This window comes from Hippoglossus stenolepis, chromosome 19, assembly GCF_022539355.2.
Source record: "Hippoglossus stenolepis isolate QCI-W04-F060 chromosome 19, HSTE1.2, whole genome shotgun sequence".
Lineage (NCBI taxonomy): Eukaryota > Metazoa > Chordata > Actinopteri > Pleuronectiformes > Pleuronectidae > Hippoglossus > Hippoglossus stenolepis.
Window position 1 is genome coordinate 18,985,509 of NC_061501.1, and position 25,000 is coordinate 19,010,508.

General features: G+C 45.2%; 3 protein-coding genes and 1 long non-coding RNA gene across 5 annotated transcripts in view; 1 reads left to right on the forward strand and 3 right to left on the reverse strand.

Moving 5' to 3' along the window:
- Positions 1-9,538, reverse strand: part of LOC118098311 (disco-interacting protein 2 homolog C) — a 35,156-nt gene extending 25,618 nt beyond the window's left edge. For both annotated transcript variants that reach the window (XM_035141980.2, XM_035141979.2), the window contains exon 1: positions 9,324-9,538. In XM_035141980.2, coding sequence (XP_034997871.1) covers positions 9,324-9,402 — 79 coding nt within the window. In that variant the 5' untranslated portion in view covers positions 9,403-9,538. The remainder of the gene's footprint in view (positions 1-9,323) is intronic.
- On the forward strand, positions 9,457-11,216 carry LOC118098313. The gene is made up of 2 exons (XR_004694154.2): positions 9,457-9,834; positions 10,765-11,216. It is a non-coding gene; the product is annotated as an uncharacterized LOC118098313 (long non-coding RNA).
- Positions 11,074-20,214, reverse strand: LOC118098312. The gene is made up of 15 exons (XM_035141982.2): positions 16,878-20,214; positions 16,351-16,483; positions 16,058-16,192; positions 15,906-15,954; positions 15,617-15,753; positions 15,368-15,471; positions 15,174-15,284; positions 14,809-15,078; positions 14,656-14,732; positions 14,338-14,496; positions 13,356-13,419; positions 13,141-13,275; positions 12,988-13,043; positions 12,719-12,788; positions 11,074-12,188 (listed from the first exon to the last, which is right to left on the reverse strand). The coding sequence occupies exons 1-15, from the start codon at positions 20,064-20,066 to the stop codon at positions 12,102-12,104; spliced, it is 4,776 nt and encodes a 1,591-aa protein (XP_034997873.2). The 5' UTR covers positions 20,067-20,214; the 3' UTR covers positions 11,074-12,101.
- A 2,402-nt stretch (positions 20,215-22,616) lies between these two features.
- The window catches only part of LOC118098273 (gamma-aminobutyric acid receptor subunit rho-3), a 14,155-nt gene continuing 11,771 nt past the window's right edge, over positions 22,617-25,000 (reverse strand). Inside the window, 4 exon segments of the mRNA XM_047344604.1 lie at positions 22,617-23,353; positions 23,851-23,982; positions 24,413-24,474; positions 24,973-25,000. The exon segment at positions 24,973-25,000 is cut by the window's right edge and continues 126 nt beyond it. Coding sequence (XP_047200560.1) covers positions 23,051-23,353; positions 23,851-23,982; positions 24,413-24,474; positions 24,973-25,000 — 525 coding nt within the window. The 3' untranslated portion in view covers positions 22,617-23,050.

Below are 25,000 nucleotides of genomic sequence, written 5' to 3' on the forward strand. Positions count from 1 at the left end.
CATTACTGATTCTTATTGGATCGCCACAGAGAGGTTTAGCTCAGCAACAACAGGGGAACCAGAGCAAATCCACTGGTCCAAGAAGGCGAGAGCATGCTGGTGTGATCAGATGCAACAAAACACGACAGCTGCTTCTGTCCAAAACTATTATTCTCCTCTAAACAACGAGATATAAACGATGAGGGAAATAACCCAACGTGTGTCTGTGTGTGTTAATGTCAACAAATGCCAGGAAAGGTTAAAAGGAAAAGATGAATCCATATTTGCTGCTCAGGGCCGTTTTTCAAGCAGCAGGACACTGTGCTCATGGTAATGAAGGGATGTGTCACCCAGTGCCAGTGGATAGATGTTTAAGATATTTAGTTTGGTCGTTGGTCTGTGGGATTTGTGCACGGGAAGAAAAATATTGTACATTAACCGAGTTAATCTTCAGAACACATCTACGCTATCACAGCTAATCTGGTGATAAACAGTCATCACATATGTTACTAATCAACATCTGTGTTCTGCTTTATTTTCAATCTGTTGTTTCATTTGAGATCAGTGAAATGATCTCACCTGAGCGACGAGTCTGTTACTGGATTTGCAGAAAGAAGAACTCAGCTGCTTGTACACAGATTGTATTTGGGGGGGGGGGGAGCACAAGGCTCGAGGCCACAGATGCAGTCGTGCGTCTATGCATGCAAACAAATTATGTCTGCAAACAAATATCAGCACATTTCATATTCTGTAGTGGAAGAGCAGTAAATAAATCCAGTTTCCAAAACAGTTCCGAACAGAGAGAAACAACTGAGGACAAATCAAGTTGACTAATCACAAAACTCCTCTGGATAAACTCTGCTTGCACTTTATTTTCCACAGGCTGGACTTTTCTTAAAAACACAGCTGTGTGAAAAGGTTTGGTAAAATAGAGCTCGCAGCAGAAACGTCTGAGGTGGGAGTGTTTGACTGAGGCTGGATGAAATGTGGTGGAAAAACAACGGCAAAGAAAAGAAGGGGTGTCAGATATCCATGATTTCATGAACCACAACCAAACGACAGACAGGAAGTGGGGCTGAAAATATATCAATCAAACATAGAAAGACTCTGAATCAATTTGCATGTGTGAAATCTGCCAGAGAAGCTGCTTTTCCACCAAATACCACGGGACGCACTGTCGTAACAACAAGGGCCGAACTCAGCCTGAGCTTCTCTCCTGAGAGAGAGAGAGAGAGAGAGAGAGAGAGAGAGAGAGAGAGAGAGAGAGAGAGAGAGAGAGAGAGAGAGAGAGAGACTTTATTTCCCAATCGGACCATGGACGATGGCCAGAACATCTGGGTCCAATCTGCTCATCTGTGTGTGTACGACGTACATGTGTGCTATATCTGAGTGAGGCCTTCTCTCAGATCAACCGCAGCATAACAACATTCTTCTCTCTCTCTCTCACAATCACATACACTCACACACACACACACACACACTCACACACTCACTCACACACTCGGCCTATAGGGAGACGCCATCTTCCACTCGCAGCGCAGCAGAGCAGGGAGGGAGTTGCCTAGCAACGGTTCTCCTGGAGAAGGCCTGAGACAGCCATCTTGGATTTGGAGCATCAGATGTGAGACGCTGGCTAATGATACCTGCCAGAGTGAGTGCATATGTGTGTGTGTGTGTGTGCAAATCTATGATATGTGTGTGTGTGTGTGTGTGTGTGTGTGTGTGTGTGTGTGTGTGTGTGTGTGTGTGTGTGTGTGTGTGTGTGTGTAGTACCAGCCTGTATTGGCGCCCTAATTACTTTCCTCCTTCTCCTCGCTCCCTCTCCTCCCTGCTCCCTGACACTCGGCTGTTTTAATGGCACACAGCTGAGAGAGAATCGATGGCGGCCGATTCGCAGACCGGAGTTTTTCCACTTGCTGAGATTGCGTCGTCAAAAGGTCTGATTCATTCAGCGCCGCTGGAAACTCTTCAAGATAAACTGAGGTGTCGGCTGCATCACTCCTGGGGAAACTGATTTCCTACAGAAGTACTGAGCTAATTTCATCTTTGGACTCTTTTTGATCAGATATGATGCATAAATCTACATAATATACAGTAAATATGTAATATATGTTATTATAACTTTTTGACAAGAGAGAAAAGCTCCAGCACAGTTGGTACTTTGAGTGATTTCAACTTTGGCCTTGAAAACCAATGACTGACCAAGACCAAAACAGATGGAGAGATGATGGAGTCCGTCCCAAAGTCCTTTTTCCTCGACATCAAGCTTTTATTTGATCTCTCACTCTTTTTCTTCGTCATTACATCATCATAAACAGCCAGTCCACCCACAAAGCCACCATGGTAACCAAATCTACCTCCAGCAGGCGCACACACACAGACACACACACAAACACACACACTAAGGCATGCGTCATGCTATGGGACCTTGGGCCGTCACATTCACATGCAGGGACCCGTGTGGACTGCAGAGCGTCCACTGGCTCTGCAACTCATGTGTCCACAGCAGAGCCAGGGGCCACATGGACACACACACACACACACACATATACATTTATTCATACACACATATACACAGAGTTGCAGTAGCAGGCAAGTGTCACGTCCACAACAGCAGAAAGAACAGAAAACCCGGGCGTCCTGGTTGTTCAGTGGGTTAAGAGGCCACGTGGACGTACAGTGCAACGTCCTATTTTCTCCATGAATTGCAGAAAATATTCATCTCTGTCTTCAAGTTGTCCAAAATGAACATATATTCAGTTTATAAATCATACAGAGATAAACTGAAACCAATTAGAATGTCTCTATGGTCGAGCACAAACCTCCACCAAGGCCCAGCAGTCTCACTTGGATTTACCCCAAATTTCACACACTCATAAATATCAGGCCCCAAAATAAAATATGTCTGATTTGTTTCATCAAGATCCACAAGTTATTCTGTAAGAAATTAACAACCAACTGCAGCACAGTTCTTTTCTGAGCCACCTCCTGGTGGGAATCCGTCAAGTCGTTTCTTTGCAACAGATGAAAACATAATGTAACAAGCTGCAGATTCTTTTCTATCATTAATAATCTCTATCAAATCTTTAAACATATTCACATGTTATCACAGCCAGACGGGATCTCTGTGTTCACACAAATAATCAATACAGGCACAGATTATTTATCAATAACAGTTTCAGTAAATGATCGATCAATAAATTCCTCGGCTCATTACAGCCGTCTCTGGTCAGAGCTTCGTTCACCTCCTCTTCTCAGGATAATAACAGTTTGCTCTGCTCTGATAACTTTGCACATTTGTCAATATTTGTGTGACATTACAGAGTAAACAGCTCCTCCTCTCGAGGCTTGGCGAGCAGGAGGTAAACGAAACTGAGAGGATGTTTGTGTTTTCACTCATTCACTGTTCGTCAAGTCTCAAAATCTGACCCAATTTTCCACCTCATGTCTGATCCCCTCACTGCTGGAGCACGAGTGACCGCTCCTCACTTTCATCTAATCGAAAGGTTAAACTGTCTCTCACACACACACACACACACACACACACACACACACACACACACACACACACACACACACACACACACACACACACACACACACACACACACACACACACACACACACACACACACACACACACACACACACACACACACACACACACAGCAGAAACCTGAGCCTCGGGATTTTCTTGACATTAACATCTTGATCTTCATTTTGTTTGTTTCATCATCATCATCAGGACAATGAGCGAATCTGTCACAACCCAAAAACCAAACACGTGTTCAGTGTCACAAACAGAAGGATTTGCTTCTTCTGGTTTATAGAATTCAATTTCATATATTTGGGTTCAGTTGCTCAAACAAAACAAGACACTCGAAGTTGTCACAAGGTTTTGTGGGGAATTAAAAACTGTTATCGCCGTTTTCTGAAATTTGATTTAAAAACTATTGAAAACATAACCAGTGATGAAAATAATCGTTAGCTGTAGCCTGAAGCATCGAGTTACCATGACGACAGGAGAGAGTCTGTGGTCCATCAACTGTTTATGACATGTTGGAAAATCTGTGTGGATTTAGAATTTGCTTTGACTTTTCCTGGATGTTTAATATTACTTGATGCACATTAAACTCCTTCATGGTATCTTCCTGATGGATCTCTTCTCTAATTGGCTGCGTGACCCTGTGACGATCTGACGTCACCGCTTCTATTGATCCTCGGGGGTGTGAAGGACGGAGGAGCTGGAGGAGAACAGGACGTAAGTGACGCAGCAAAGTGTTTGTCAGCCGCCGTCAGAACAGCCAACGCGTTACCAAGCACTTCACTCTCCAAGAATGCTGTGACTGTTGCTATGGCAACTGACGTCCAAATCAGGGTTTGAATGCTACGTTTCTTTCTCTCACAAAAAATATCCTGATAGCTGTTTGTCTGACTTTTAGCAGGATTACGCAAAAACTACTGGACCAGTTTTCTAGGAACTTGGTGGAAAGGTGGGGTACGAGCCAGAGAAGAACCTGTTAATTTTTGGAGGCGACTCAATTAAAGAGACGGATCCAGGATGATAGGATGTTTATTGTCATATTTTTATTCGACAAACTCATGTTGGGTGTTTGGTGAAAACTCTCTCACGTTACTGTCAAATAAAACCACGAGTCATCATCCAGCTGCGATCTCACTTCACCTCTTACACTACAGGATAATTCAACATAAATAATCTAAGTGCTTTAACTATCTACATACAGTAAAATATCTTTCTATAAATGAAGGCCTCATCTGCCTCTCAACCTGTTTGAAGGATTCATTCATCAGTATCTTCCTGATGTAAAATCATGATATTGATTTTCAGTCAATCAGTTCTTTTATTCACGTTTTCCCACGTGAACAGTGGAATAATACACGACACCCACAGACTCAGCATTCAGTTCTGCTCATTGTGGTCGACTGACATCCGCTCCAGGACGGACGTCACTCCGAACAGGCCGCACGCCAAATGACTGACAGCTGCTCTGTTTTCATAACACACCAACGCTCGCCACTCACCGGGATGACACTGGTTCGCTTCCGATTTAAAACCTTTTGTTCTCAGGACTCATTCTGTCAAATTCTGCCATATTGTTGGTCGTTGGGCGGATATCGAAACTCCATATTCGTCTTGAGATTATAAAAAATTGTTAAATGTAAAAGTTGGCATCAAATTATTGCTGCAACTGTTCAATTTGTCAAATAAATAAATACAATAAAATTAAATGTCTGATCATAGTCATAGTTTCATTTACTTATTATTTGTATTTTATTTAAACAAACGTCTGAGAACTTTAAATTCTTGTGTTGTGACAAATTAACTTTTGGGGTAAAAAGCGTCATAGTGTGTTTCTGGTATCAGAAGTGAAACCCACACATCAGCACTAATATTGAAATCATTCAGATGAAACCGAGGACAAAAGTAAAACCAACGAGTTTGGACAATAGCATCATCGAAGCCACGCCCCCAGACCTCAGTGACTGGTCCGACCTCCAGCTGCTGGCTCTGCGACTCATGTTTATTTTTTATTACAAATTAATCCGATTTGATATCTTTAAATGATTCTGCCCGGCCAGGCACTGGACTTTTAGGACCTTAACAAAAAAAATACTAAAATGAAATATCAGCTGATATCTTTTTATACAAAAAGACAAAATGGAAACCAGACTCTTGATAGAGATTCTGGAGACACTTGTCATCACTCTCTCTTGGACAAACTTCCATTATCATCAAGATAATGAATGTGATCACTTCAAAATATATTTAATTTACTGTGATATAAAACTGAGGAGAAGCTGTGATGAGGGAACTCGTAGCATTTTTCATAAAGTCAGAACAAACTCTCAAAACTGCTGCTGGTGGATTTTCTGGCGAGTGAATCATCTGAGGTTTAAGCTTTATTTCCCAACTAGTCTCTGATGCTGCGACCTTAAGTCCTGACTCATAATCAGCGCAAAACATCTACTTATATAAATAAATCCACAGATCTACCGAGAGCTTAACTGCAGAGTGCAACTAAAATGCATCCACTCAGTAATACATTTACTTTACAAACACTTATTTTTATCATGGATTTAACGTCACTGATAAAACGTCTCATTTCCGGATCAAGCAACATTCATTTCACTGCAGGTTCCTCAGTAAAGTCGTGTTCCACCGCAGCTTCACGGTTCCATTCATTTAGTCTGATCAACAGAGTAATTAACCACAGATTATTCATGAGCTTCCCTTTTAAAGATGATGTTTTTGCAGATCTGGAAAGAACGAGGCTACACTGAGCTGCATGTTGCTGCTGTTGTACGTACACACACAGAAACTAGAGCTGCACTGAAAATATAGAAGCTGCAAAATTGCATGTTCCTAAATCTCCAAGTTCAAATAAATATTCAATACCAAGAAAGTGTTGATGTGAGGATGTGAAATATTTAGCAGAGGATAAAATGTGCTGTCAGATTCACACCTGAGCAGCACTTTGTTGATTAAATATGTATGTGTGGACATTTTTTTTGTTTTTCCTGGTCAGACGGTTTAATATTTAACACCATCAGCGTCGCACAGAACCTGCTGCAGCTCATTTCGGCAAAATAGCCCTAGAGACAATCTCCAGAGGACATTGAACACACCGCCACCAGCAACAGTGACCTGCAGCTTCACCACAGGGAACCTTGAAGGTTACTTTGGGGTCTGCTGGACATCTCAGCGCCGGCGGTCGAGGCCGGCACCTTAAACAGAGCAGAGCAGTTTTGCAGCTGAAGCGACGTCATGTCAGCGAAAGCCTCCAGATTCCTGCAAGTTCACATCCAACAAGTGCACGGAAGGCTCAGTTCGTCCCGTCTGCACGAGGGCGGCAGCTAGATGCTCCGAGACACACGAGGACAGCGCCTTAATGCCTGGAGGCCACAGTAATACGACAGCCATGATGTGATTTAGACGACACCGGGCGAAGGAGCGCGGGGAGAGAGCGGCTTATCTGCCGGAGCTCGGCTGATTGAAGAGTTTATCTAATAAACAGGTGGAACGCTGGATCGTCCTCTCAGAGGCGTGGAAGGAGAGTTTCATCCTGCAGCTCTGACAGGAAGTTGTTGCCTTTGCTCTGCGTTGGTTTCCCTCTTCGTCAGGAGTAAAACTCACGGGGTTCTCCTTCTAGTGGAGCCGTAGCCTGCTGTGTGTTCTCAAAATACTTGAAACCTCTTAATTAACGGATCAATTAACCATTAAACAGGACATTCTCTCATTCAAGCTTCTCAAATAGGAGAATTTGCTGCTTTAAAAAAGTTTGTTTCACAACTGTCTCAGAGCATCAGAACTTTCTTGAGATAAATTTAAATTTACCAAAAAAATGTGATGTTTTTCGTACTCAAGTGTTTTACAATTGCTTCTGTCTTTTCTTAGATTTACTCCAGCTGACGTTAGTCCGAGAGAAGCCAGTCCCTGAACACGCATGTCACATGTACAGAGTCACGGGTCAGTAAAACCTTCACGGATGTTTTCAATGGTCCTGACCAGGATATGTCCCACGACACAGGAGAAGGTTTTGGTAATTTGCTGCCCCCTATCTATCTGGAGTATGAATTCAACAGTTGGCCGATTCAAACATTTAAAAATTGAAACCTAGCAAATAATTCAGTTTTACTTTCTGATTTTAACCCTCTCAGCTTCATCTGCAGCACAACACGCTCTTATTTTGCAATGACCACACACACACAAACGCCATCGACTCTCCCTAAAAGACACTTTCTCACCCGCCTGCTTCGAGGAGCGCCGGTGACAGACACACACCCACACGTCCGACACACTATCAGGAGGCCTGTCAGGCTTCATGTGATCCACCAATGACCCTGTCAGTCGTCTAAACACACAAACGCAGACACACAAACACCTGAGCGTTGCGAGCGCTTGATGCTGTGTGACGTTTGGCCGTGACGTTTCCTCTTCCATCATTAATAACATCTGCCGGCAGCAGGTTCTGCTCTGATAAACACTCTCGGCTGGATAAGGAGCTCCAGTGGGCCTGCAGCTGTTTTACCTCAGTGTGTGTGTGTGTGTGTGTGTGTGTGTGTGTGTGTGTGTGTGTGTGTGTGTGTGTGTGTGTGTGTGTGTGTGTGTGTGTGTCAGTCACTGCAGTGGGAGAAAATAAAAGCTTTTATGAATGATGAGGCTGATCTGAAGGAAACGGGACGGTTTGATGTGTCGACTGCTTTCGGAGATTTCAAAGCCGAGCGCTGATGTTTTTCTTCCTTTTTGATTAAAGCTGCAGATTCTCGATTGTGTGCGTGTGTGTGTGTGTGTACGTGTGTACGTGTGAATCTCATCCTCTCCAATCCAACAGCATCTATTCCTCCTCGTCGTGCAGATCCTGTGAGACTGTTTCCACTACTGCGGGTGAGATAAATCAAGTTTCACTGCAGCTTTTGCAGCCCTGAGAGACGAAAAACAAAAGACGCACACGCAACCGACGACAAACCGCAGCTGCACACATCTGTGTCTGCATCACACCGGCACATTTTGATCCACAGATTTCAGACAACAAGGCGGCTCACATCCAGAATGCATCTCGGCTTCCTCCCTCACAATGTAGGCCTTCCCCTGCCTGTATAAATAAAACATGCCATCCCCCATTATATAAGGCAGGAATATGTTCCTGTGTGAGGTGCATTGAAACAGCAGCAGGGTGGGTTTGCTGTGATTGAGATTCAATGAGCCCACGGAGAAGGAGAGAGTGTGTTTGCTGCATCTGTGTGAGGAGAGAGATGAAGGGAGGAAGGAGGGAGGAGGAGGAGGAGGAGGAGGAGGAGGAGGAAAATGATCCCGAGCATCCTCCCCATCCTCAGCGGCTCTGCAGGCCCGGGCACACCGAGGCAGGAGGCTGGGATCACGGGCATCAAAAGCCCAACAGGCCCCGAGAGCTGCTCCGTCACGCAGCGTCGCACCGCAATGGTTTTATCACGCGCACACGCACACGCACACAGGTATGAGTGTGTCAACATCTCAAGGTCAAACAGCCGCTTGTTTTTCGGACCCGCACCGGGCGAACACAACACGTTTCCCCCCCCCCCCGAGTACACGGCACCGCCGCGGAGACAAAGAGCAGCGGCCGGTTCCCGCAGTGAGCCCCCGCTCTGCCCTCACCCTCTCCCGGCCACACTGAGCCGTGCAGGCCGGTCCCTGACAAACATCTGGATGGGAGGAGCGGGAGCGGAGGGAGAGGAGGAGGAGGAGGGGGTGATCGGTTAGATTCCGTTAGTGGCTCCCGGTGAGGAAGGTGATGATGATGATAAGAAAGAGGAAGAGGAGGAAGAGGAGGCTTTTCTCATCTTACCCTCTGACAGCTCCAGCTCCAGCTCCGCCAGCCGGGCTCGGATCTCCAGCGGGATGGGTGACGCCTCGCGGTCCGCCATTCGCCTCGAAAACACCTCCCCGGCCGCCGCTGACACTCCCGCCGCCTCCTGCTGCTCCTCCGCCGCCGCTCGGGAAGCTTCTCCTCGGCGGAGGCGCGTGAAGACGGAGGCGTCGAGGGAGAACAAAGAGGGAGAACGCGGGGCTCGGTTTAACGGGGGGCCGCCATGACGCCCGGCTCGTCCAAACGCTGAAGACCCCGGTGAGGCGCTCGGCTCGCGACGCTGCGGAGGTTGTGTCGGTGGAGGTGATGAAGATGATGATGCTGATGATGATGAAGAAGCTCCGGGTCTGAGCCGTGTGCGCGCCGCGGCTGTCACGTGACTCCGCGGAGGCTGGAGGGAGGAGGAGGAGGAGGAGGAGGCGCTCATCACCGGCAGGGGGCGCAGCGAGCGACCACGCCTTCTTTCTGTGTGACCTCACCTGGGCCCCAGGTGAGATTATTAATAATATACATTAAATATTACAGTTAATTTAATTCACAGGCTGACGATGACGAGAACAAATACAAATATGACATCAATCAAACCATAACTGAAGAACAAAACATATTCATCATTCTGATCAAAGGGAAAATTAAAGTCTTCACTTCAAGTCAAAAACTAAAAAGTACAAAATAAATACACTTAGAAATAAATCCATCACTTATAAACTAATTTACAAAACATTATTCATCAATTTGCTCAAGGTAAAAAAATGAATATACTTGCATATGAAAGTAAAAATCCTTTGTCCTTTACTCACAATAGAAGAACTCATCAAAATCATTTAGATTTGTACTAATTTAGTTCAGTGACCCTCAGCGACTACATTACAGGAACCAAACACCAGTTTATTCTAAGTCTGATCAAATTAATATTCAACAAATAATTAATATAATTATAGATGCTGGAGCAGGAGTTAGTTTGAGGCAGGTCCAGTATAAATCTGTAGAAATGTGAGGGGTCTTAGATGATTCATACTTACATGACTCATGAAATAAATCTCCCTGCACATTGAGTTTGAACTGTTCGTCTCAGTTCGATCCAACAGAAGCATCATCCACGACCCATTTTTATCAGTAAGAAGCTGAAAAAGAAGCATCTAGATTTCCTTAAACACGGTTGTATTTAATATGTTTTACAGATTATTCATCTTCTCCCCCACACTGGCCGCTGCATTTTAATGCTATAATTCTTTATTCAGCATCTGCATATGGAATCTAAACCTCCACAGAATAACGTGATTAATATTTAAGATCACGCAGCCTTTGATTAAGTCCTGTATGACTGGAGGAGTCCAACGTGGCAGTGACACGAATGTGAGCATCAATTTGTCCTTCTAATTTTCTGTATTTCATTAGTATTATTCATCCCATTCATTAGGCTGATGGCCCTTGAAGAATCAAATCATCCTGGCTGTAAACAAGTGCTGGGGCCACCTAATGGAGTAATGACTGTTAGGATGTGATTCAACTTCCATCTGCTGGTTAGAAGGAGGAACCACAACCAACAACTTCCTGTGTACACGGCTTTTCTGTGAGAGGACTCTGCTGAATGTCTCAAAGAGGCTGAGCGATGAAAACGTGTACATTGGAAATAAGAAAGTAAAGTAAGATAAAACAGAATATATTAAAATAAGGGGTGATCTAGTGAAGCCATGTCTAGGTTTGTATAAACACACATTAACAACAGTTTAAAGTTCAAAAGGCACTTCTTTAATAATCAATGATTATGTACATCTGTACAGACAAAGAAACGTGCCACAAATGCCCTTGTTCAACTGCTTTACATTTAAAATGTTCATACTTTCAACAGAAAAAACATTGGACTCAATACAATCAAATTCAAGTTCTCAAATACAGATCCAGTTCTGCGTTGAAACAGTGCTTAGTTACCGACACCGGTGTTAAAACTGAGTCCAGTAGATATCATTGTCCACACGTATGAGACTAAAGCACTCCTGTCAAACATAAATAAAAATATGACATAAATTAAATTCTAAAATGAAATTTAAAAATCATGCACAAAGAAAGGTTTGATATTCAGTGCTTTTCAAAAGGAACATATTTTCATTTTCAATTTGATCCCTTAACTATCAAGATCAAGATCAGTACTCACAAATACACACTGGACCTTCATTCATGACGAGCAAACATCTGAAATGAAAACAACTAACGTTCAGAGTAAAGTATCGTGTGTGTGCTGGAGACTAAAGCATAACACAAACGTGTGGAAATAAAAACCAACAAAACAAGTTCGGGATCATGGCAGAAGTTCCTGTACATCCACAAATCATCACACAAACAAACAAACAACCGCCGGCGCCGTCAGCGAAACAAGACTAAATCAAAATGAATAAACTAACGTAACCACAAACCAAGAAATAAAACGTAAAGTCGCAGATCAACACTTGAAAGATTCTCCCCAGCTTCCTGTCTAATAAGGGAAAAGGTAGCTTTGACACGTTGAGTGCCCCCGGACCCTTCTAAAGCAGCTGCCAGTTTGACCCCGCCCCCACCGGTGTTCATCAGGGCTGCGGTTTCCAGATGTAAACCCTGCGTTTGGTACGAAATGAATAAACAAAAAGCACAGTGCTGTAAAACGCTCATTGTAAAAAACAAAAACATATGCAAAACAATCCCCTTTCGCTCCATCGTATCTGGTCACCGTGGTAACAGAGCTGGGAACCGGAGGTGTGGCCTCGACGGGTCGGGATCTGCTCACGTCGGCAGAGGGTCGTCGGCGGGGATCGGCTCATTGCTGGATTTCTTCTGGCAAATCTGGGCGTAGCTTAGCCTTTTGAACTCCTGTCCAATCAGAGCACAACATGCGGTCCGTGTCGGTCACAGCACATTAATACTAATAGTACTATTAGTACTATATAATAACAGTGCTATCAAGTACATTGGAGTACTCATCAGATGGATCTCAACTGCTTCTCAATAAATCAGTCACTTTCTATTTTAAAATCAATATTCTGTGAGAGAGGAACCAGGAGCAGTTGTGTATCATAATGTTTCAGCTCTGACAGACTCGTACCATCAAAATGCACCGACACACTAAATCATTTTCAATAAGATTAAAAAGTATTCAATTAGATTTTTAGTATAGAGATTGTATCTGAAAACTTACCTGTTATGAGTTGTTATTCTCTTTTGGGACCGTAAAGCCTCTTTAAGTACAACTTTAAGTATGATTCAGATTATTAATATCAAATTAAATTATTAACATTATGAAACTAATAATTTATGATAGTCTAATAATTGAGTTGAAAAACACTGTTCAAACTACGGGACAGACAGAAAGAAGTGTTGTGTCATTTCAAATTGAGTCTTACTGCGACTGGCTCCTGTGTGAGCTCCGTAGGTTTGTCCTCGCTTGTCGTCTCCGCGCTCTCCTTCACATTCCTATGGAGACGAGCAGAACAATATCAGTGGCACCATGACAACAGGACAACATGGGAAATAACTTGATACACGGAAAAGAAAAGTAACTGGAGGAGCTTGAGCTGTGGCTGTAGATGCAATCATATAATAAGGAACCATGAGGAAACTGAACCAGAGCAGCTGATCCAGAGAGTACTGCAAATGTTCTGAGGATACTTACGGCTGTGAGTCCGACTGAGGCTCGTCTGAAACTGAGCTGCTGCTTTTGTCTGGACCCTGAGACCATCAGAAAAACAGTTATGGTATGTAAATCTGGGTTTGTCACACTGCCTGGAATTCAAGTATGAAGACAGGCGGACAGAGCCTCAGTTACCTTGCTCTTGCCGTTGCCGTTGGCTGGAGGTGCGGTTGCTTTGCCACTCTTTGCCGGAGGAAGAGGAGGGAAGCTCATCAGCCCGAGCTCAAGAGCAGGAGACGGCTGACGAGGAGGTGACTGACTCGGTGGATTCTACACAAACGTACACACAGTAAATAAAGAGTCTGAAAATGAACTTCAACAAACACCAATAATGAACAGTGGCCACTTACATGAGTGTTTGCAGATTTGTCCCATGACCTTGGGTTGTCCCTCCTCCTGTGGCCGTTTCCTCTCCTTTAGAGCAGAGAGACGGAGCAGAGCAGTGACGTTACTGCAGCTCTGAGTGAAACCTGATTAATACGATTGCATCGAAGCACCACTCAACCCATTGAACTCTCAATGTGTCTGTGTCGGCGTACAGGGCGACGGATGTGCACCTTTTAAGAACTGCAATTATGTGTAGGTGCATCTCAGAGCAAATGTTCCCTTCACTCTATAACTCACTTCCTACACTGCAGCAGCAAATATATTTCACACATAAAGAAATTCCCCTGCAGTTCCTTTTACTGTCTTCATAACTTCATTGTCTTTACAATATGTTGTCTGTTAGTATTTTTATTTAGTCTTGACTAAAGGAAACAATCGGACATTTCTCTGTGACTCCAGAACAAAGTAAATAAACACATGAAGTGGAGCAAAGTGCTGCAGGCGTCTCTGTCGGTCTCTGAGATTAATTATCTCCACCACGGATGTTATGATTTCTGTTTGTCTGACTGTCAGCAGGGTTACGCAAAAACTACTGAAAGGATTTTATTGAAACTTGGTGGAGGGAGGGAGTATCATCCAAGTAAGAGCTTATTAAATCTCACTAGATGCAGGAATTTCTTTGTTTTCTGATTTCTCAGAGAACAATAACTGGATCTTGATGAAAAAAACAGACATGTTATGAGGACTTATATTTATGCGTGTGTGAAATTTGGTGCTGAACCAAATAAAAATCCAGATCTACTGAATATAAATGTAGTTGCATTAGAAAACTGTTGGTGGAGGTATGGACTCTACTAAGTGACTTTCTAGTTTGTAATAAATCAGTCTAATCATGAAACTGTTGTCTTTGTCATTATTAAACCTGAAGAACATTAGATTCCAACTTGATGGAACTTCATTAGTAATGTATCAGCAGACTGAGCGTAGGACCAGTGACGTTTTTACCTTCCCCGCTCGCTTCTGTTCTGATGGCGCAAGTTGCCATGTGACCACGATCGTCCTGACTTCACGGGGGATGACGAGCGCTCCGCGGATCTTTGCTCCGACGCGTCTTTCTGCGTGACCTGCCAACGGTCTCCAGAGTTTGACCACCTCGAGGCTCTCCTGGAAGAATTTAATGATGAAACATTATGCTGGCTGACGCAGACTCACACCAACATTAACAACAGACTGACAGCTACACAAATACGATGATGCATTTTCACAGATGAACAACAATTTACGAAACCACAACAGACAGAAGGCAGAATGACTTGTAGCTACCTCGGCCTGCGCGGGTTGTGAGGTTTGAAGCTGGAAGTTGGAGCAAATCCATTGAATACTTCGCTCATTGATGGAAGCTGAGGGCAAAACAGTAGCTTGGTGACAAATATCTGTGACAGATAATCCTGCGAATCCTTTTTAACATCACCTCACCTCGTCATGTTTGTGGTATCCTGACAGAGCGGAAGCCCACATCTCACTGGGAAAGTCGTAGAGCTGCGGTGCCGTCACGGGGCCCCCTGGCTGTTCGTAGGTAGTTGCGGGGAAGTAGGAGCCGTAAGGGTTGCCACACTGCTCTGGCTGGGTGTTTCTGTAGCCATTTTTAGAAGCGTAGGACGGGACTGTTGTGGTTTTGGCCTTTATTCTGACCATTAATGGTTTTCCCTGAAACACCCGCACCTCCTCTCTGAGGTACTTGTAGACCTGGAGGCGTCCACAGACAGTAACGTGTCACTGACTGAATAACTATTATTATTTTAGTAGAGAGAAGATCAGAACATCAGACACCTGTATCTTACCTGCTGTGCTTCAGCTTCCGATTTGAAGGTGATGAACCAGTTATCGTTGCTTACAAACTCACAGCTCAGGAACTTGGGCAGATCGTCCCGGTCGAAGAGAGCCTCCACCTCCTGCACGACAGTAAACCAGTCACACCAACCCATGAAAACGTCTCAGGAATAAGGTTGTGTTGTTGTGTGTGGTGGACCCTCACCTCAAGGGGTGTGGTGTCAGGGATCTCACGAAGGATGACAACACATCGACTCTGTTTGGGTCGAACCTTCTGTCCACACGGAGCCAACTGGACGAGCGGCAGAGCTGCCATCCAGAAAACATGTCCAGATATTAACGCATTCATCAGTCTCACATCTACAGTCTGTGTTTGTGACAATACAGCTAGAAATTACAATTATACCCCATATATATATATATATATATTTATAACAGAAAATGGTTGATTTACATTTCAGGATGTCGGAGATGAGGTCCAGGTCTGTGCTGAGATTCTTGATCTTGTCGAGGCTGGCCAGAGTTGAGATGGGAACGTACTGGTCTCCGTCCATCTGAGATGTGAGGTAAAGGTCGCTGCAGAGGTGCTCCCTGTGGAGGGACAGACGCTCAGGTGAGGACACTCTTGGAGAGGTGTCCAATGTTTATGTTAAGCCGAACATGTGAAAAACTAAACAGTTAAACATTTGATGACATGACGTCCTCTACAGAACGGAGAGGAATGATGTGTTGTGATTAATGACCTGGTCAGACATGACTCCAGAACTGTCCTCAGCTCTTCTCTGACCTCATCTGGGAAAAAGGAAGACGTTAAAACATCCGACCTCACAGAGTCGATGGTTCTACTGTGTTAAAACAGAAGAATAACGAAAAAACAACTAAATCAGAGTCATACCTGGAACAGATGGGATACTGGGCTCTCCATTAAGTGTAGGTGCTTCACCAGTCAGTGTCTGGTACTCCAGTGAACTGGGATCAGTCGCAGCATCAACCAGGCTCATGTTCTCCAGCTGGAACTCCGGCATGAATGCTAAAAAAACAACATCCAATATCTTACCACAACCATATCTAAACAGAGGCATTGACATCCATTAACCAACGTCTTCTTCAAAGAATAAACGACACTCTTCATCACAAATTAACTCTAATATGAGATCTAACACTGATGATCAGGTGAACCTGGCCTACCTTCGTGATAGGTCACGTCGTTGGCGAGCTGCAGCCATGGCTGAGGGTAGGCGGAGCCATTGATGCCCAACTTATGGCCGTGATTGGTCCAAACCTCAGCATCAGGGTTAAGGCTCGGAGCATCAACGTGTTCCTGAAATGAAAAGACACAAAGAGTCTTTATCTAAATTGAAAATTGAAAATGATGGAGGAATTTAGAGAAAATAAACACAGAAAATAAATAGTGAATTCAATGTAATTCAACCTTGTTATATCGAGGCAGTTATTTTAAAAGAAGTCTATGTCCTTGCATTTTATTACTCGGTTACATCTCTTATCTCATTCTAATAAAACTCTTTGTATGTATCAAAGACATCTGTGTGAAACTGAGCACAAAGTAAGACTCTTCATAATAAAAGTCCTGAACTGCTCCCTGTTTGGTTTGAAAATACGTGTTTTCATTTCCTCACATCCAAAATATTTAAGGGATAAGATGTGAAACTGAATATTTTCCCTCCACTCAGCCCCACTTCATGCTGAACACTTACAGCCTGAGTGCAATCGGTGTGCCAGTCCCACACACACGGCCCCAGGGGCATCATGGTGCTGTAGGGGTACGCTCCGAGCAGAGCCATGGAGGGCTGCAGCTCTGAAACCAAGGCCGGGATCTGCTCCGTGTCAGTGCCCGTCTCGTTCTCATCCTTGGCCTCCGACGGCCCCTGAGCCCAGCCCTCATAGCTTTCCTCCCCACCCAGTCTGATCCAGTGTTGGGGATAGAGGATGCACACCGACGAGTCTGCTTCCTCTCCCAGCAGCTCAGACACCATCTCCCTCATCCCGCCTTCCCTCTCTCCCTCCTCAGCAGCCAATGGCAGTCCATGATCTTGGAAGTGAATCTCGTAAGACGGAGTTGAGGCGTAAGCATCAATCTGACCAGGGTCCACTGGGATCATGCTGTGGTCCAAAAGCAAACTTCTGTCCTGACAGCTGATGTCATGAGGAATCGTGTATGTATCACAGCTGCTGGAGTCGGCACGGACCTCAGGACCTGCTGCTGAAACACTGAAGGTTTCTGCAGGAAAATCCCTGTGATGATCAGCTTCCTCCTCCAGTGACATCTTCATCTCATTAACTCCCTCCAGCTGAATTACATTGGACGAGTCTCCAGATTGACTTAAACATTTAGCAGCATCAAGCTGCAGGCCAACATCAACGTGAGGGTTCACACAGTCAGAGTCACCACTGGAGGGAAACATCTCTGGGAGTTCAGAGGAAGGTTGAGAACTGTGGGACGGCTGCTCTAACATATCTGCAGATTCCTGCTCAACTGGGGTGGGGAGGGGGCGAAACTGAGTCACCGGTGCAGCTGCCATTTCTTCTTCTCCCCCACACTCATACATAGAAACCTCCTCCAGTGGATTTACTTTTTGACTCTGCTCATCTTCCTCAAAAGATGTGCACGGAGACGAGGAAGAGGGAAGTGAAGTGGAGGAAGTGACAACAGAAATCTCGCTCTCAGCAGGAGGAGGCTGTGGGAGACAACTTGGACTTGAATCCTCAAATCCGCTCTCAGCCTCCTCGGGGTCCTGAGGAGTGATGCTTGTGTTTACAGCTGGACAGAGCTCAGCTAACACGTCACATTGTCCGTCACTCTCCTCTAGGTGATCGCTGTTTGAGCCGGTTTCAGTTAAAACCTCGGTAACATCATATTCCTCGACAGGTTTGCAGGTCTGAAGAAATTCTGGTTCTGGTTCTTTGACTCTTCTCTCGAGGAAACCTTGGAAAAGCGCGTCTGACTCAAACCCGTCCTCACCTTCAGGTTTCACTTCAGAGCTGTCACTCTGTACGTCACAGTAATCAAACTGGACATCACATTTCACAGACTCAGTAAATGCGGGTTCCGCCTCCTGACTAGAGGGCTTCATGCGGCTCCGTTCAGAAGCTGGATCATTTGAATTAACATCAACGTGTTCAGATGTGGTGGAGTCACCCTGCGGAGATGTGCTTTTAGGTGTCATCAAATCTGTGTGACAGGAAAAGGCTGTGAGCTCAGCAGGCAGTGAGGACATGGCGGAGTTGGTGGAGATTGACGTTACCTCTGTAAGAGTTGTATCTGTTGTGCCGCTGTGGACAGCATCAGCCTCCTCAAAGTGGCTTTTGCAGATACTCACCGGGATGGCCCGGCTCTGCAGGGAAGGTTTATCCGTTTCAATGTTTCCTCCAGAACGAGGCAAAGCATCATTCTCCTCCTTGTTCAACAGGTCAAACGTTAAAGAACTGGGGCTCTGACTGGGGGAGTCCAGCTCAGGAGACTCAGCTGCTGGTTCTAAACTCTGGACGTGCTTCTCATGCAGATGATGCTCCACCCGCTGATCTGATCCTTTCCCCTGGGAGTCGACAACCATTTCCTCTGTGGCCATAAAAGCTCCCAGTGCTGCTCTGTGGTCCTCCAAGTCCTCTGAACACACACACTCCTCTGTAACCATCATCTCCTCTGATGGCCCCACACATTCACCCTCCTCCTCCACACATCCACTCGACATGTCATCCTCGGATTCTTCTGTGGCCTTTGTAGCTGTCAGGTAATTACGATCTTGAGGCTGAGGGCTGTGTGGTGCGGACACCTGAGGGTCCTCAGCCGTAATGTGACGAATGGATGGGGGCAGCGGGTCAGGCGGAGATTCTGCCAGCTGTGGAGCAGCGACAGGTTGAGGTGAGGAGGTCTGCTCCTCTGTGTGTGTAAGTGACAGGATGGTGGAAGACCGTTCCGCAGCATGTGACTGTGTTGAAGCTGCTTCCTCATCATGTGACTGGCAGGTCATTTTAGATTGTGTGACGTAGGTCTGGACAGTAGATGCCTGTATGTTTGATTGGCTGGGAACTGGAGCCTCCACTGTGTGGGGCAGAGCAGCTGTTTCTGCTTCAGCTGTGCACAGTGAATGTGCCGCCCCAGCTGTTTGGGTTTGGCTGTGATCCTGGTCATGTTCAAGGTCGTCTGTGTCAATGGAGCATATGCTGTAGAAGCTCTGGGTCCTTGTCTGAAAACCTTGACACAGTGTTGTGACGACACAGACTTCGTCCACTTCCTCTTCCTGCTCAGCTTTGGTGGAACTCTGCTGTGGCTCGTGACACAAACCTGACACCCCACTCACTGTGACGTTTCCCAGGAAGTCGGCGGAGGGCAGCCTGGTGGAAGCAGACGAACACCATGCTGGTTTGTGCTGCTTCTGCCCCTCTGGGAGCTGACTGACCCATAAAGCTCTGGCACTCTCCAAAATCGTCTGTCTGACCGGACTCTGTGTGAGCACCTCCATATAGGGAGCCGGCTCACAGCTCAGCCTTGGAGTGTGTACCACGCCTGCCTCTGTGTCCCTGTTTGTATGTATATTAGTGCTGGTTGTGATAATAATAGCCTCCTTCTCCTCGTGAGAGCCCACCGGTTTAAGATCCCTCTCACTCCGGGCGGTGCTGTCCCTGTTGGCCACAGCGACCTTTGTACAAACTTTGTTGTCCACTTGTTGAAGTCTGTCCTCATCCTCCAGAGGTGTCCCCCGGGCCGGTCCGTCTGCCACACAGGTCTCCTCTCCCTCTAGACACACATGCTGAGCTACGGCCGCAGCGTGTTGCCTGACCTGCTCTGTCACCTCACTCAGCCCATCATGGAGCGGGGGCTGTAACAAGCTGCTCCTCTCATTCTGCGGGCCGGGGTTGAGCTCCTTACTAAAGCAGCAGCCCATCTTCTCCCGCCTGGACTGGAACTGAAACAAAAGACTGCTATGGCAGCGCACATCAGAGCCTACACAACACGAGACAGGATCGTGAGCAGCTCCTCGCGATGGCTCCGCCACATGCAGAAAGAGAAAGACCCTCTGCTTCCCCCGGCTTCGCCCCCGCTTTCTCCCTCCCCCTTTTCCCCTCCCCTGCCCAGAATAGCAGTTGTGAAGGAGCTCACATGTCCCTGCCACTCAACAGGGGGCTGCACACCACTTTGTGTGTGTGTGTGTGTGTGTGTGTGTGTGTGTGTGTGTGTGTGTGTGTGTGTGTGTGTGAGTGAATGTATGTGGGAGCCCTAGTTAGGCTACAGTTTGAGAGGGGTCAGCACATGGCCCAGCGGCAGCCAATCACAGAGCAGCACTGCAGTAGCATTCACTCCTCCTTCCCCCTCCCTTCTCCCTCCCTCCTTCCTCCCAGTCCCACCATTCAGGTCTCTATCCCTCCCACTGATACCTTTCCGTTTCACTTACATCAGTTCTGCTTCGGCGTCCCCCTCCTAACCTCCACCCTGTCCCCTCTGACAGAGCCACTGCCCCCACTGTCCGGGCCCCAACAATCAGTCACATTATTCTGTCTGTGAACAGGTTAAAGACTCAAAACTCAGACTTTGAGATGACTGAGCAGCAGAGTGTCTTTTCAAGTAAAACCTTTATGTGACCATTACTTCTCCAGTATTGTTATTTCTTTCTGTTCACTCTGAAAACTCAACCTTCTCCTCATCTGGAAAGTTTGTTATATACAACAAATGTGTGTATGAATCTAAATTGAAATGATGGATTTTGGGCTCCATGAATGAAATAACGACAATTTGGTTTCTGTTTTGAATCGTACATCGATAGATTTGAACGAATGTTGGCCGAGTTGTGCAGTTGTGCTACTTTCATTGTATAAATATCGCATGTGTGTGTGTACATGTACACTGTCATAGTACCTGGTAGACTGTTAAATGCACCTGGAGATCAGCTGGGCCCAGTGGAGTTTGGTATGACGTCATGTGACTCAGGCTGGAAGGTTCGGGACGAGTGCTGCTGTCGTCGTTGGTCACCATGGAGACTGGCATGATGGAAACAACTGGATTAGTCAATACAGACGAAAACCTGCTGAGTCGTGACATTTAATTTGATTGTGATAAGCAGATACCTTTGACTTCATCTCAGACCCACAGAGGATAATGGCAACTTATAATGACTCCAATGTTTTACTTAGTTTGGCAAACAGCTGAATAATCCAAAATCAGCCATTTAAAATAAAGAAACAGATATAATTCAAATAAAAACGTCCTCATATTTTGGCATAATTTACAGATGAAGTACATTGAAAATCTTGTGATTTAGTTTGACTTCCATGTCGTCATTTCAGGCTTATTTTCAAAATACAAAAACAACTGAAGTATTAAAATAAAAACGTTTTTGATTCTTATGCCTGAACCTAAAACTCTGTTATCATTAATAAATGATCTTCCAGTAAAATTGTATGAATTTGGAATCAAACCCAAACGTTTTAATGAACCTTGATGCATTAGGACTTCAGCTGGGTGTTCCTAATAAACTGCACATTTGTTCCTTTATGATTTTCTTCTTTTTCATAACCTCACTGAGAGACTGTTGAATATGAATAAATATTAAATATAACCAGGCTGAGTTTGGTTGGCTCATGGTCAGTCAATCAGTTAGTGTTTTTAACTGTTCGTCAACTTTCTAACACCTAGAACACTTTTGAAAAATACTGAAAACAAACATTTAAAACGAGTTCATAGAATAAAAGTATAAACCGCAGTGTTACCTTCCAGGTGAAGCTCGGGGGACTGAAGCTACAGCCCGGGCAGGTCGCTTCTCGTCTCCCGAGATGCGGACGACTTTTCAGGCGAGGCAGCAGGAAGCTCAGCCTCTGACCATCCACGCTAAAGATGCTAACATGCTAACAGCTGGAGCTAACGAAGCTCTTAGCATGTAGCTCATCTCGCTCTCTGTGTGTATTTGTGTGTGAGTCAAAGCATCTGACTGTGACACAGGAACAGGAACTCACCTGGGGGGGGTCAGGGTCAGAGGTCAGAGGTCAGGCTCTCTGTGTCTCTCCCGCGCTTGTTTGCGTCTTAAACCGCTACTTTACGTTAGTTTACAAACATAAACAATCTCTGTAGTTGCTATGGAAACTGCACCATTACAGAAGCGTTGAATAGAAATAAGTTTACTTTGAAAACCACCAAACTTTCTTAAATCTAAATTCATATGGATTTAATATCCACTAACCCTAACCCATGGATCTGAATTTTCATTTTATAATAATAACACTAATAATAATAATGATAATAATGAATAAATAAATAAACATGAATTCAACACATAAATATCTAAAATATGCTAATTAATTTTCGACCACAAGGCCTTCAAACACTTTTCTGTACAAGGAATAAATAAAACTGGAAACAGCAAATAAAATGTGTCGTTAAAAAAGAGCAGTAACATCAGTACCTGTGTCGTTCAGTCGCTATAATAAAGTTTTACAGCCTCACAAACAAGATACAAATTTATTCAGTTATGAATTACACGTACATCCAAACACATCATTCATCAGAGGGGAAATTATATTTTCAAGAAAAGCACATTTTCACAAACATTTGATGCAAATTTAGTATTTCCCTGGAGCTAAGAAATTCAACACAAGTCTAATAACTATGGGACATAAAGCTTTGGAATATACTTAGTAAAATGATGCAGAAAAAAGAGCCACACGTACAGATTAATAAAAAAACAGGTTCCTAACGACTGAGGGACTCGAGAGGTTGTATGTGAATCTCTTTTGCAATGAATGTGATGAGTGAAGCAGGAGCTGGATGCAGGAGCAGGGGCCCCTGTGATCGAGGGTTAATCCAGTGAAGGGCCCGAGGAGGAATCCTGCCGCCGGCTCTCTGACCCGACACCAGGACTCAGCTGAGAGCGTCCAGGCGTCAGGAGTACAGGCACCAGTAGATGGTGTTGAAGAGCAGGTAGGACAGAGGGAAGGCCAGACGGGAGTACGAGTCGATCATGTAGCTGTTGCTGACCAGCAGGTCCACGTGTTCTCGCACCGATCGCTGCCGGCGGAGGCGAGTTCCCCCTGTGGGCCGGATGTCGGGGGTTTGGGTTGGAGTGGTGAGAGGGTCAGAGGTCAGGGTGGGTGTCATCCGGGGGAACGGGGTCAGCTCCATGTCGTTGTCGTGGAAGCAGCCGTCGAAGGCCATCGCCTGGCTGGCGTTGAAGGTGGATGGGATCTGAAAAGGTAAAGAAAGAACTGAGAGGCAAGGAAGGTGCTGCGGTATCCAACCATCCATCATCTATAGCGCTCATCACGGGGGAGCTGGAGGCGGGGGACACCCTCGACAGGTTTCCAGTCCGTCACAGGCCCAACACACAGAGACAAACAAACACTCACACTCACACCTAATGTCAATTTAGAGTCTCCAATGAACCCAACCACATTCTGCGTGTCTTTGGACGGTGGGGGGAAGCTGGAGAAATCTATGCAAACACGCAGAGAACATGTCAACTCCCCACAGAAAGAGCCCAGCTGGGATTAGAACCAGCGACTCTGCTCTACAGAGTGTCGTATTGTTTTATGCATAGAAAGGCTCCCGGTGTAATACCTGTGTTTAATCACTAGAGAGAGATGTAGAGCAAAGTATGAGTTTGGCTGATTTATTCCGAATAGGATTCCTCCTCAGTTTTGTCATTGATGTTATAAAGTAACAATCGCCCTCTGTGTGCTGACCTTCCCCCTCTTCATCTTCCTCATCTCCTCCAGAGTGGTGCAGTAGTTCACCGCCGCGTACTCGATGACGGACAGGAAGACAAACAGGAAGCTGGTCCACAGGTAGATGTCCACCGCTTTCACATAGGACACCTGGATGGGCAAAGACACACATGCACAGATTCTCACGTGTAGATAATCAGTGAGAAGGAAGCAAACACAGACGGATAAATGCACGGACTCTGAACATATAGACATACATGTACAAATGAGCTTTGCTTGAAGAAGTTAACATAGAAACTCTTTGTCCTTTCTGAACCACTTTTCTTTGACCTTGATGGAAAACATCATGGATGTCAAAGAAGGATGTGAAGGAGAAGTGATAAGAAGTCAGGAAAAGAGAAAACCTACTTCACACTGGAGGACTTAATTATTCAATGGTGGTTGTTACTGGCACATGTCAATAACTAGTGGAATGGATTGAACTCCTTTCATCGGGGACAGGTCAGTACATCCATAAGATGAAGGAGATAAGAGAGGAAGCACGGAAGCACCTCTCCTGAGTATTTAGACGAGCTGTTACCTGAGGCATGGAGGAGGACACTCCTGTGATGATGGTGGACATGGTGAGCACCGTGGTTATACCTGCAGGGAGAGGGGTGTTTTCACATCACAGCACGTTTGACTGGTCAGTGGCTCAATGGAATGATAATGTAGATGTTTGACAACCGTGATTTCTTAAGGAAGTTTTTATAATTGCTACCTATAGTAGTAAAAAAGGAATTTGGTCTTTTTATGACAAAGATTATTTCCAACTTGGCTTCAGTCTTCAGAAAGGTAAACCATGAGTTTCAAATAAGCAAAAAACCACAGGTAAAGGTGTAGAACCTCCTATTTTATTCACTTACTCAAACTTAAAGATTTGTGCTGTTCAGCTTATGGAAAACAGAATGAGCAGTTGAGCAGTTTGTTCAAGTAAGAATAACAGCAAGTTGCAGTTAATTTCTTATTTTTTGAAATTATATTTGCTGTAGAAGTGAATCTGATTAGAGAAATCAAAGCTAAAGGGCGTCACCTCCGATCCTCACACACTGAATGATGGATTTCAGATGGATGTGGATGTCAACGTGCAGGCGGTCCTACCCAGAGAGACTCGTGCGGGCACCGCCCT

Bases quoted from the DNA above. Each gene is read 5' to 3' on its own strand.
- LOC118098312 (XM_035141982.2), bottom strand. From the start codon at position 20,066: ATGGGCTGCTGCTTTAGTAAGGAGCTCAACCCCGGCCCGCAGAATGAG. The intron at 16,193-16,350 runs GTAGGCCAGGTT...TTGTTTTTTTAG, and splicing joins CGACGTGACCTATCACGAAG to CATTCATGCCGGAGTTCCAG. The intron at 13,420-14,337 runs GTAAAAACGTCA...TCTGCTCTAAAG, and splicing joins AACAGAAGCGAGCGGGGAAG to GAGAGGAAACGGCCACAGGA.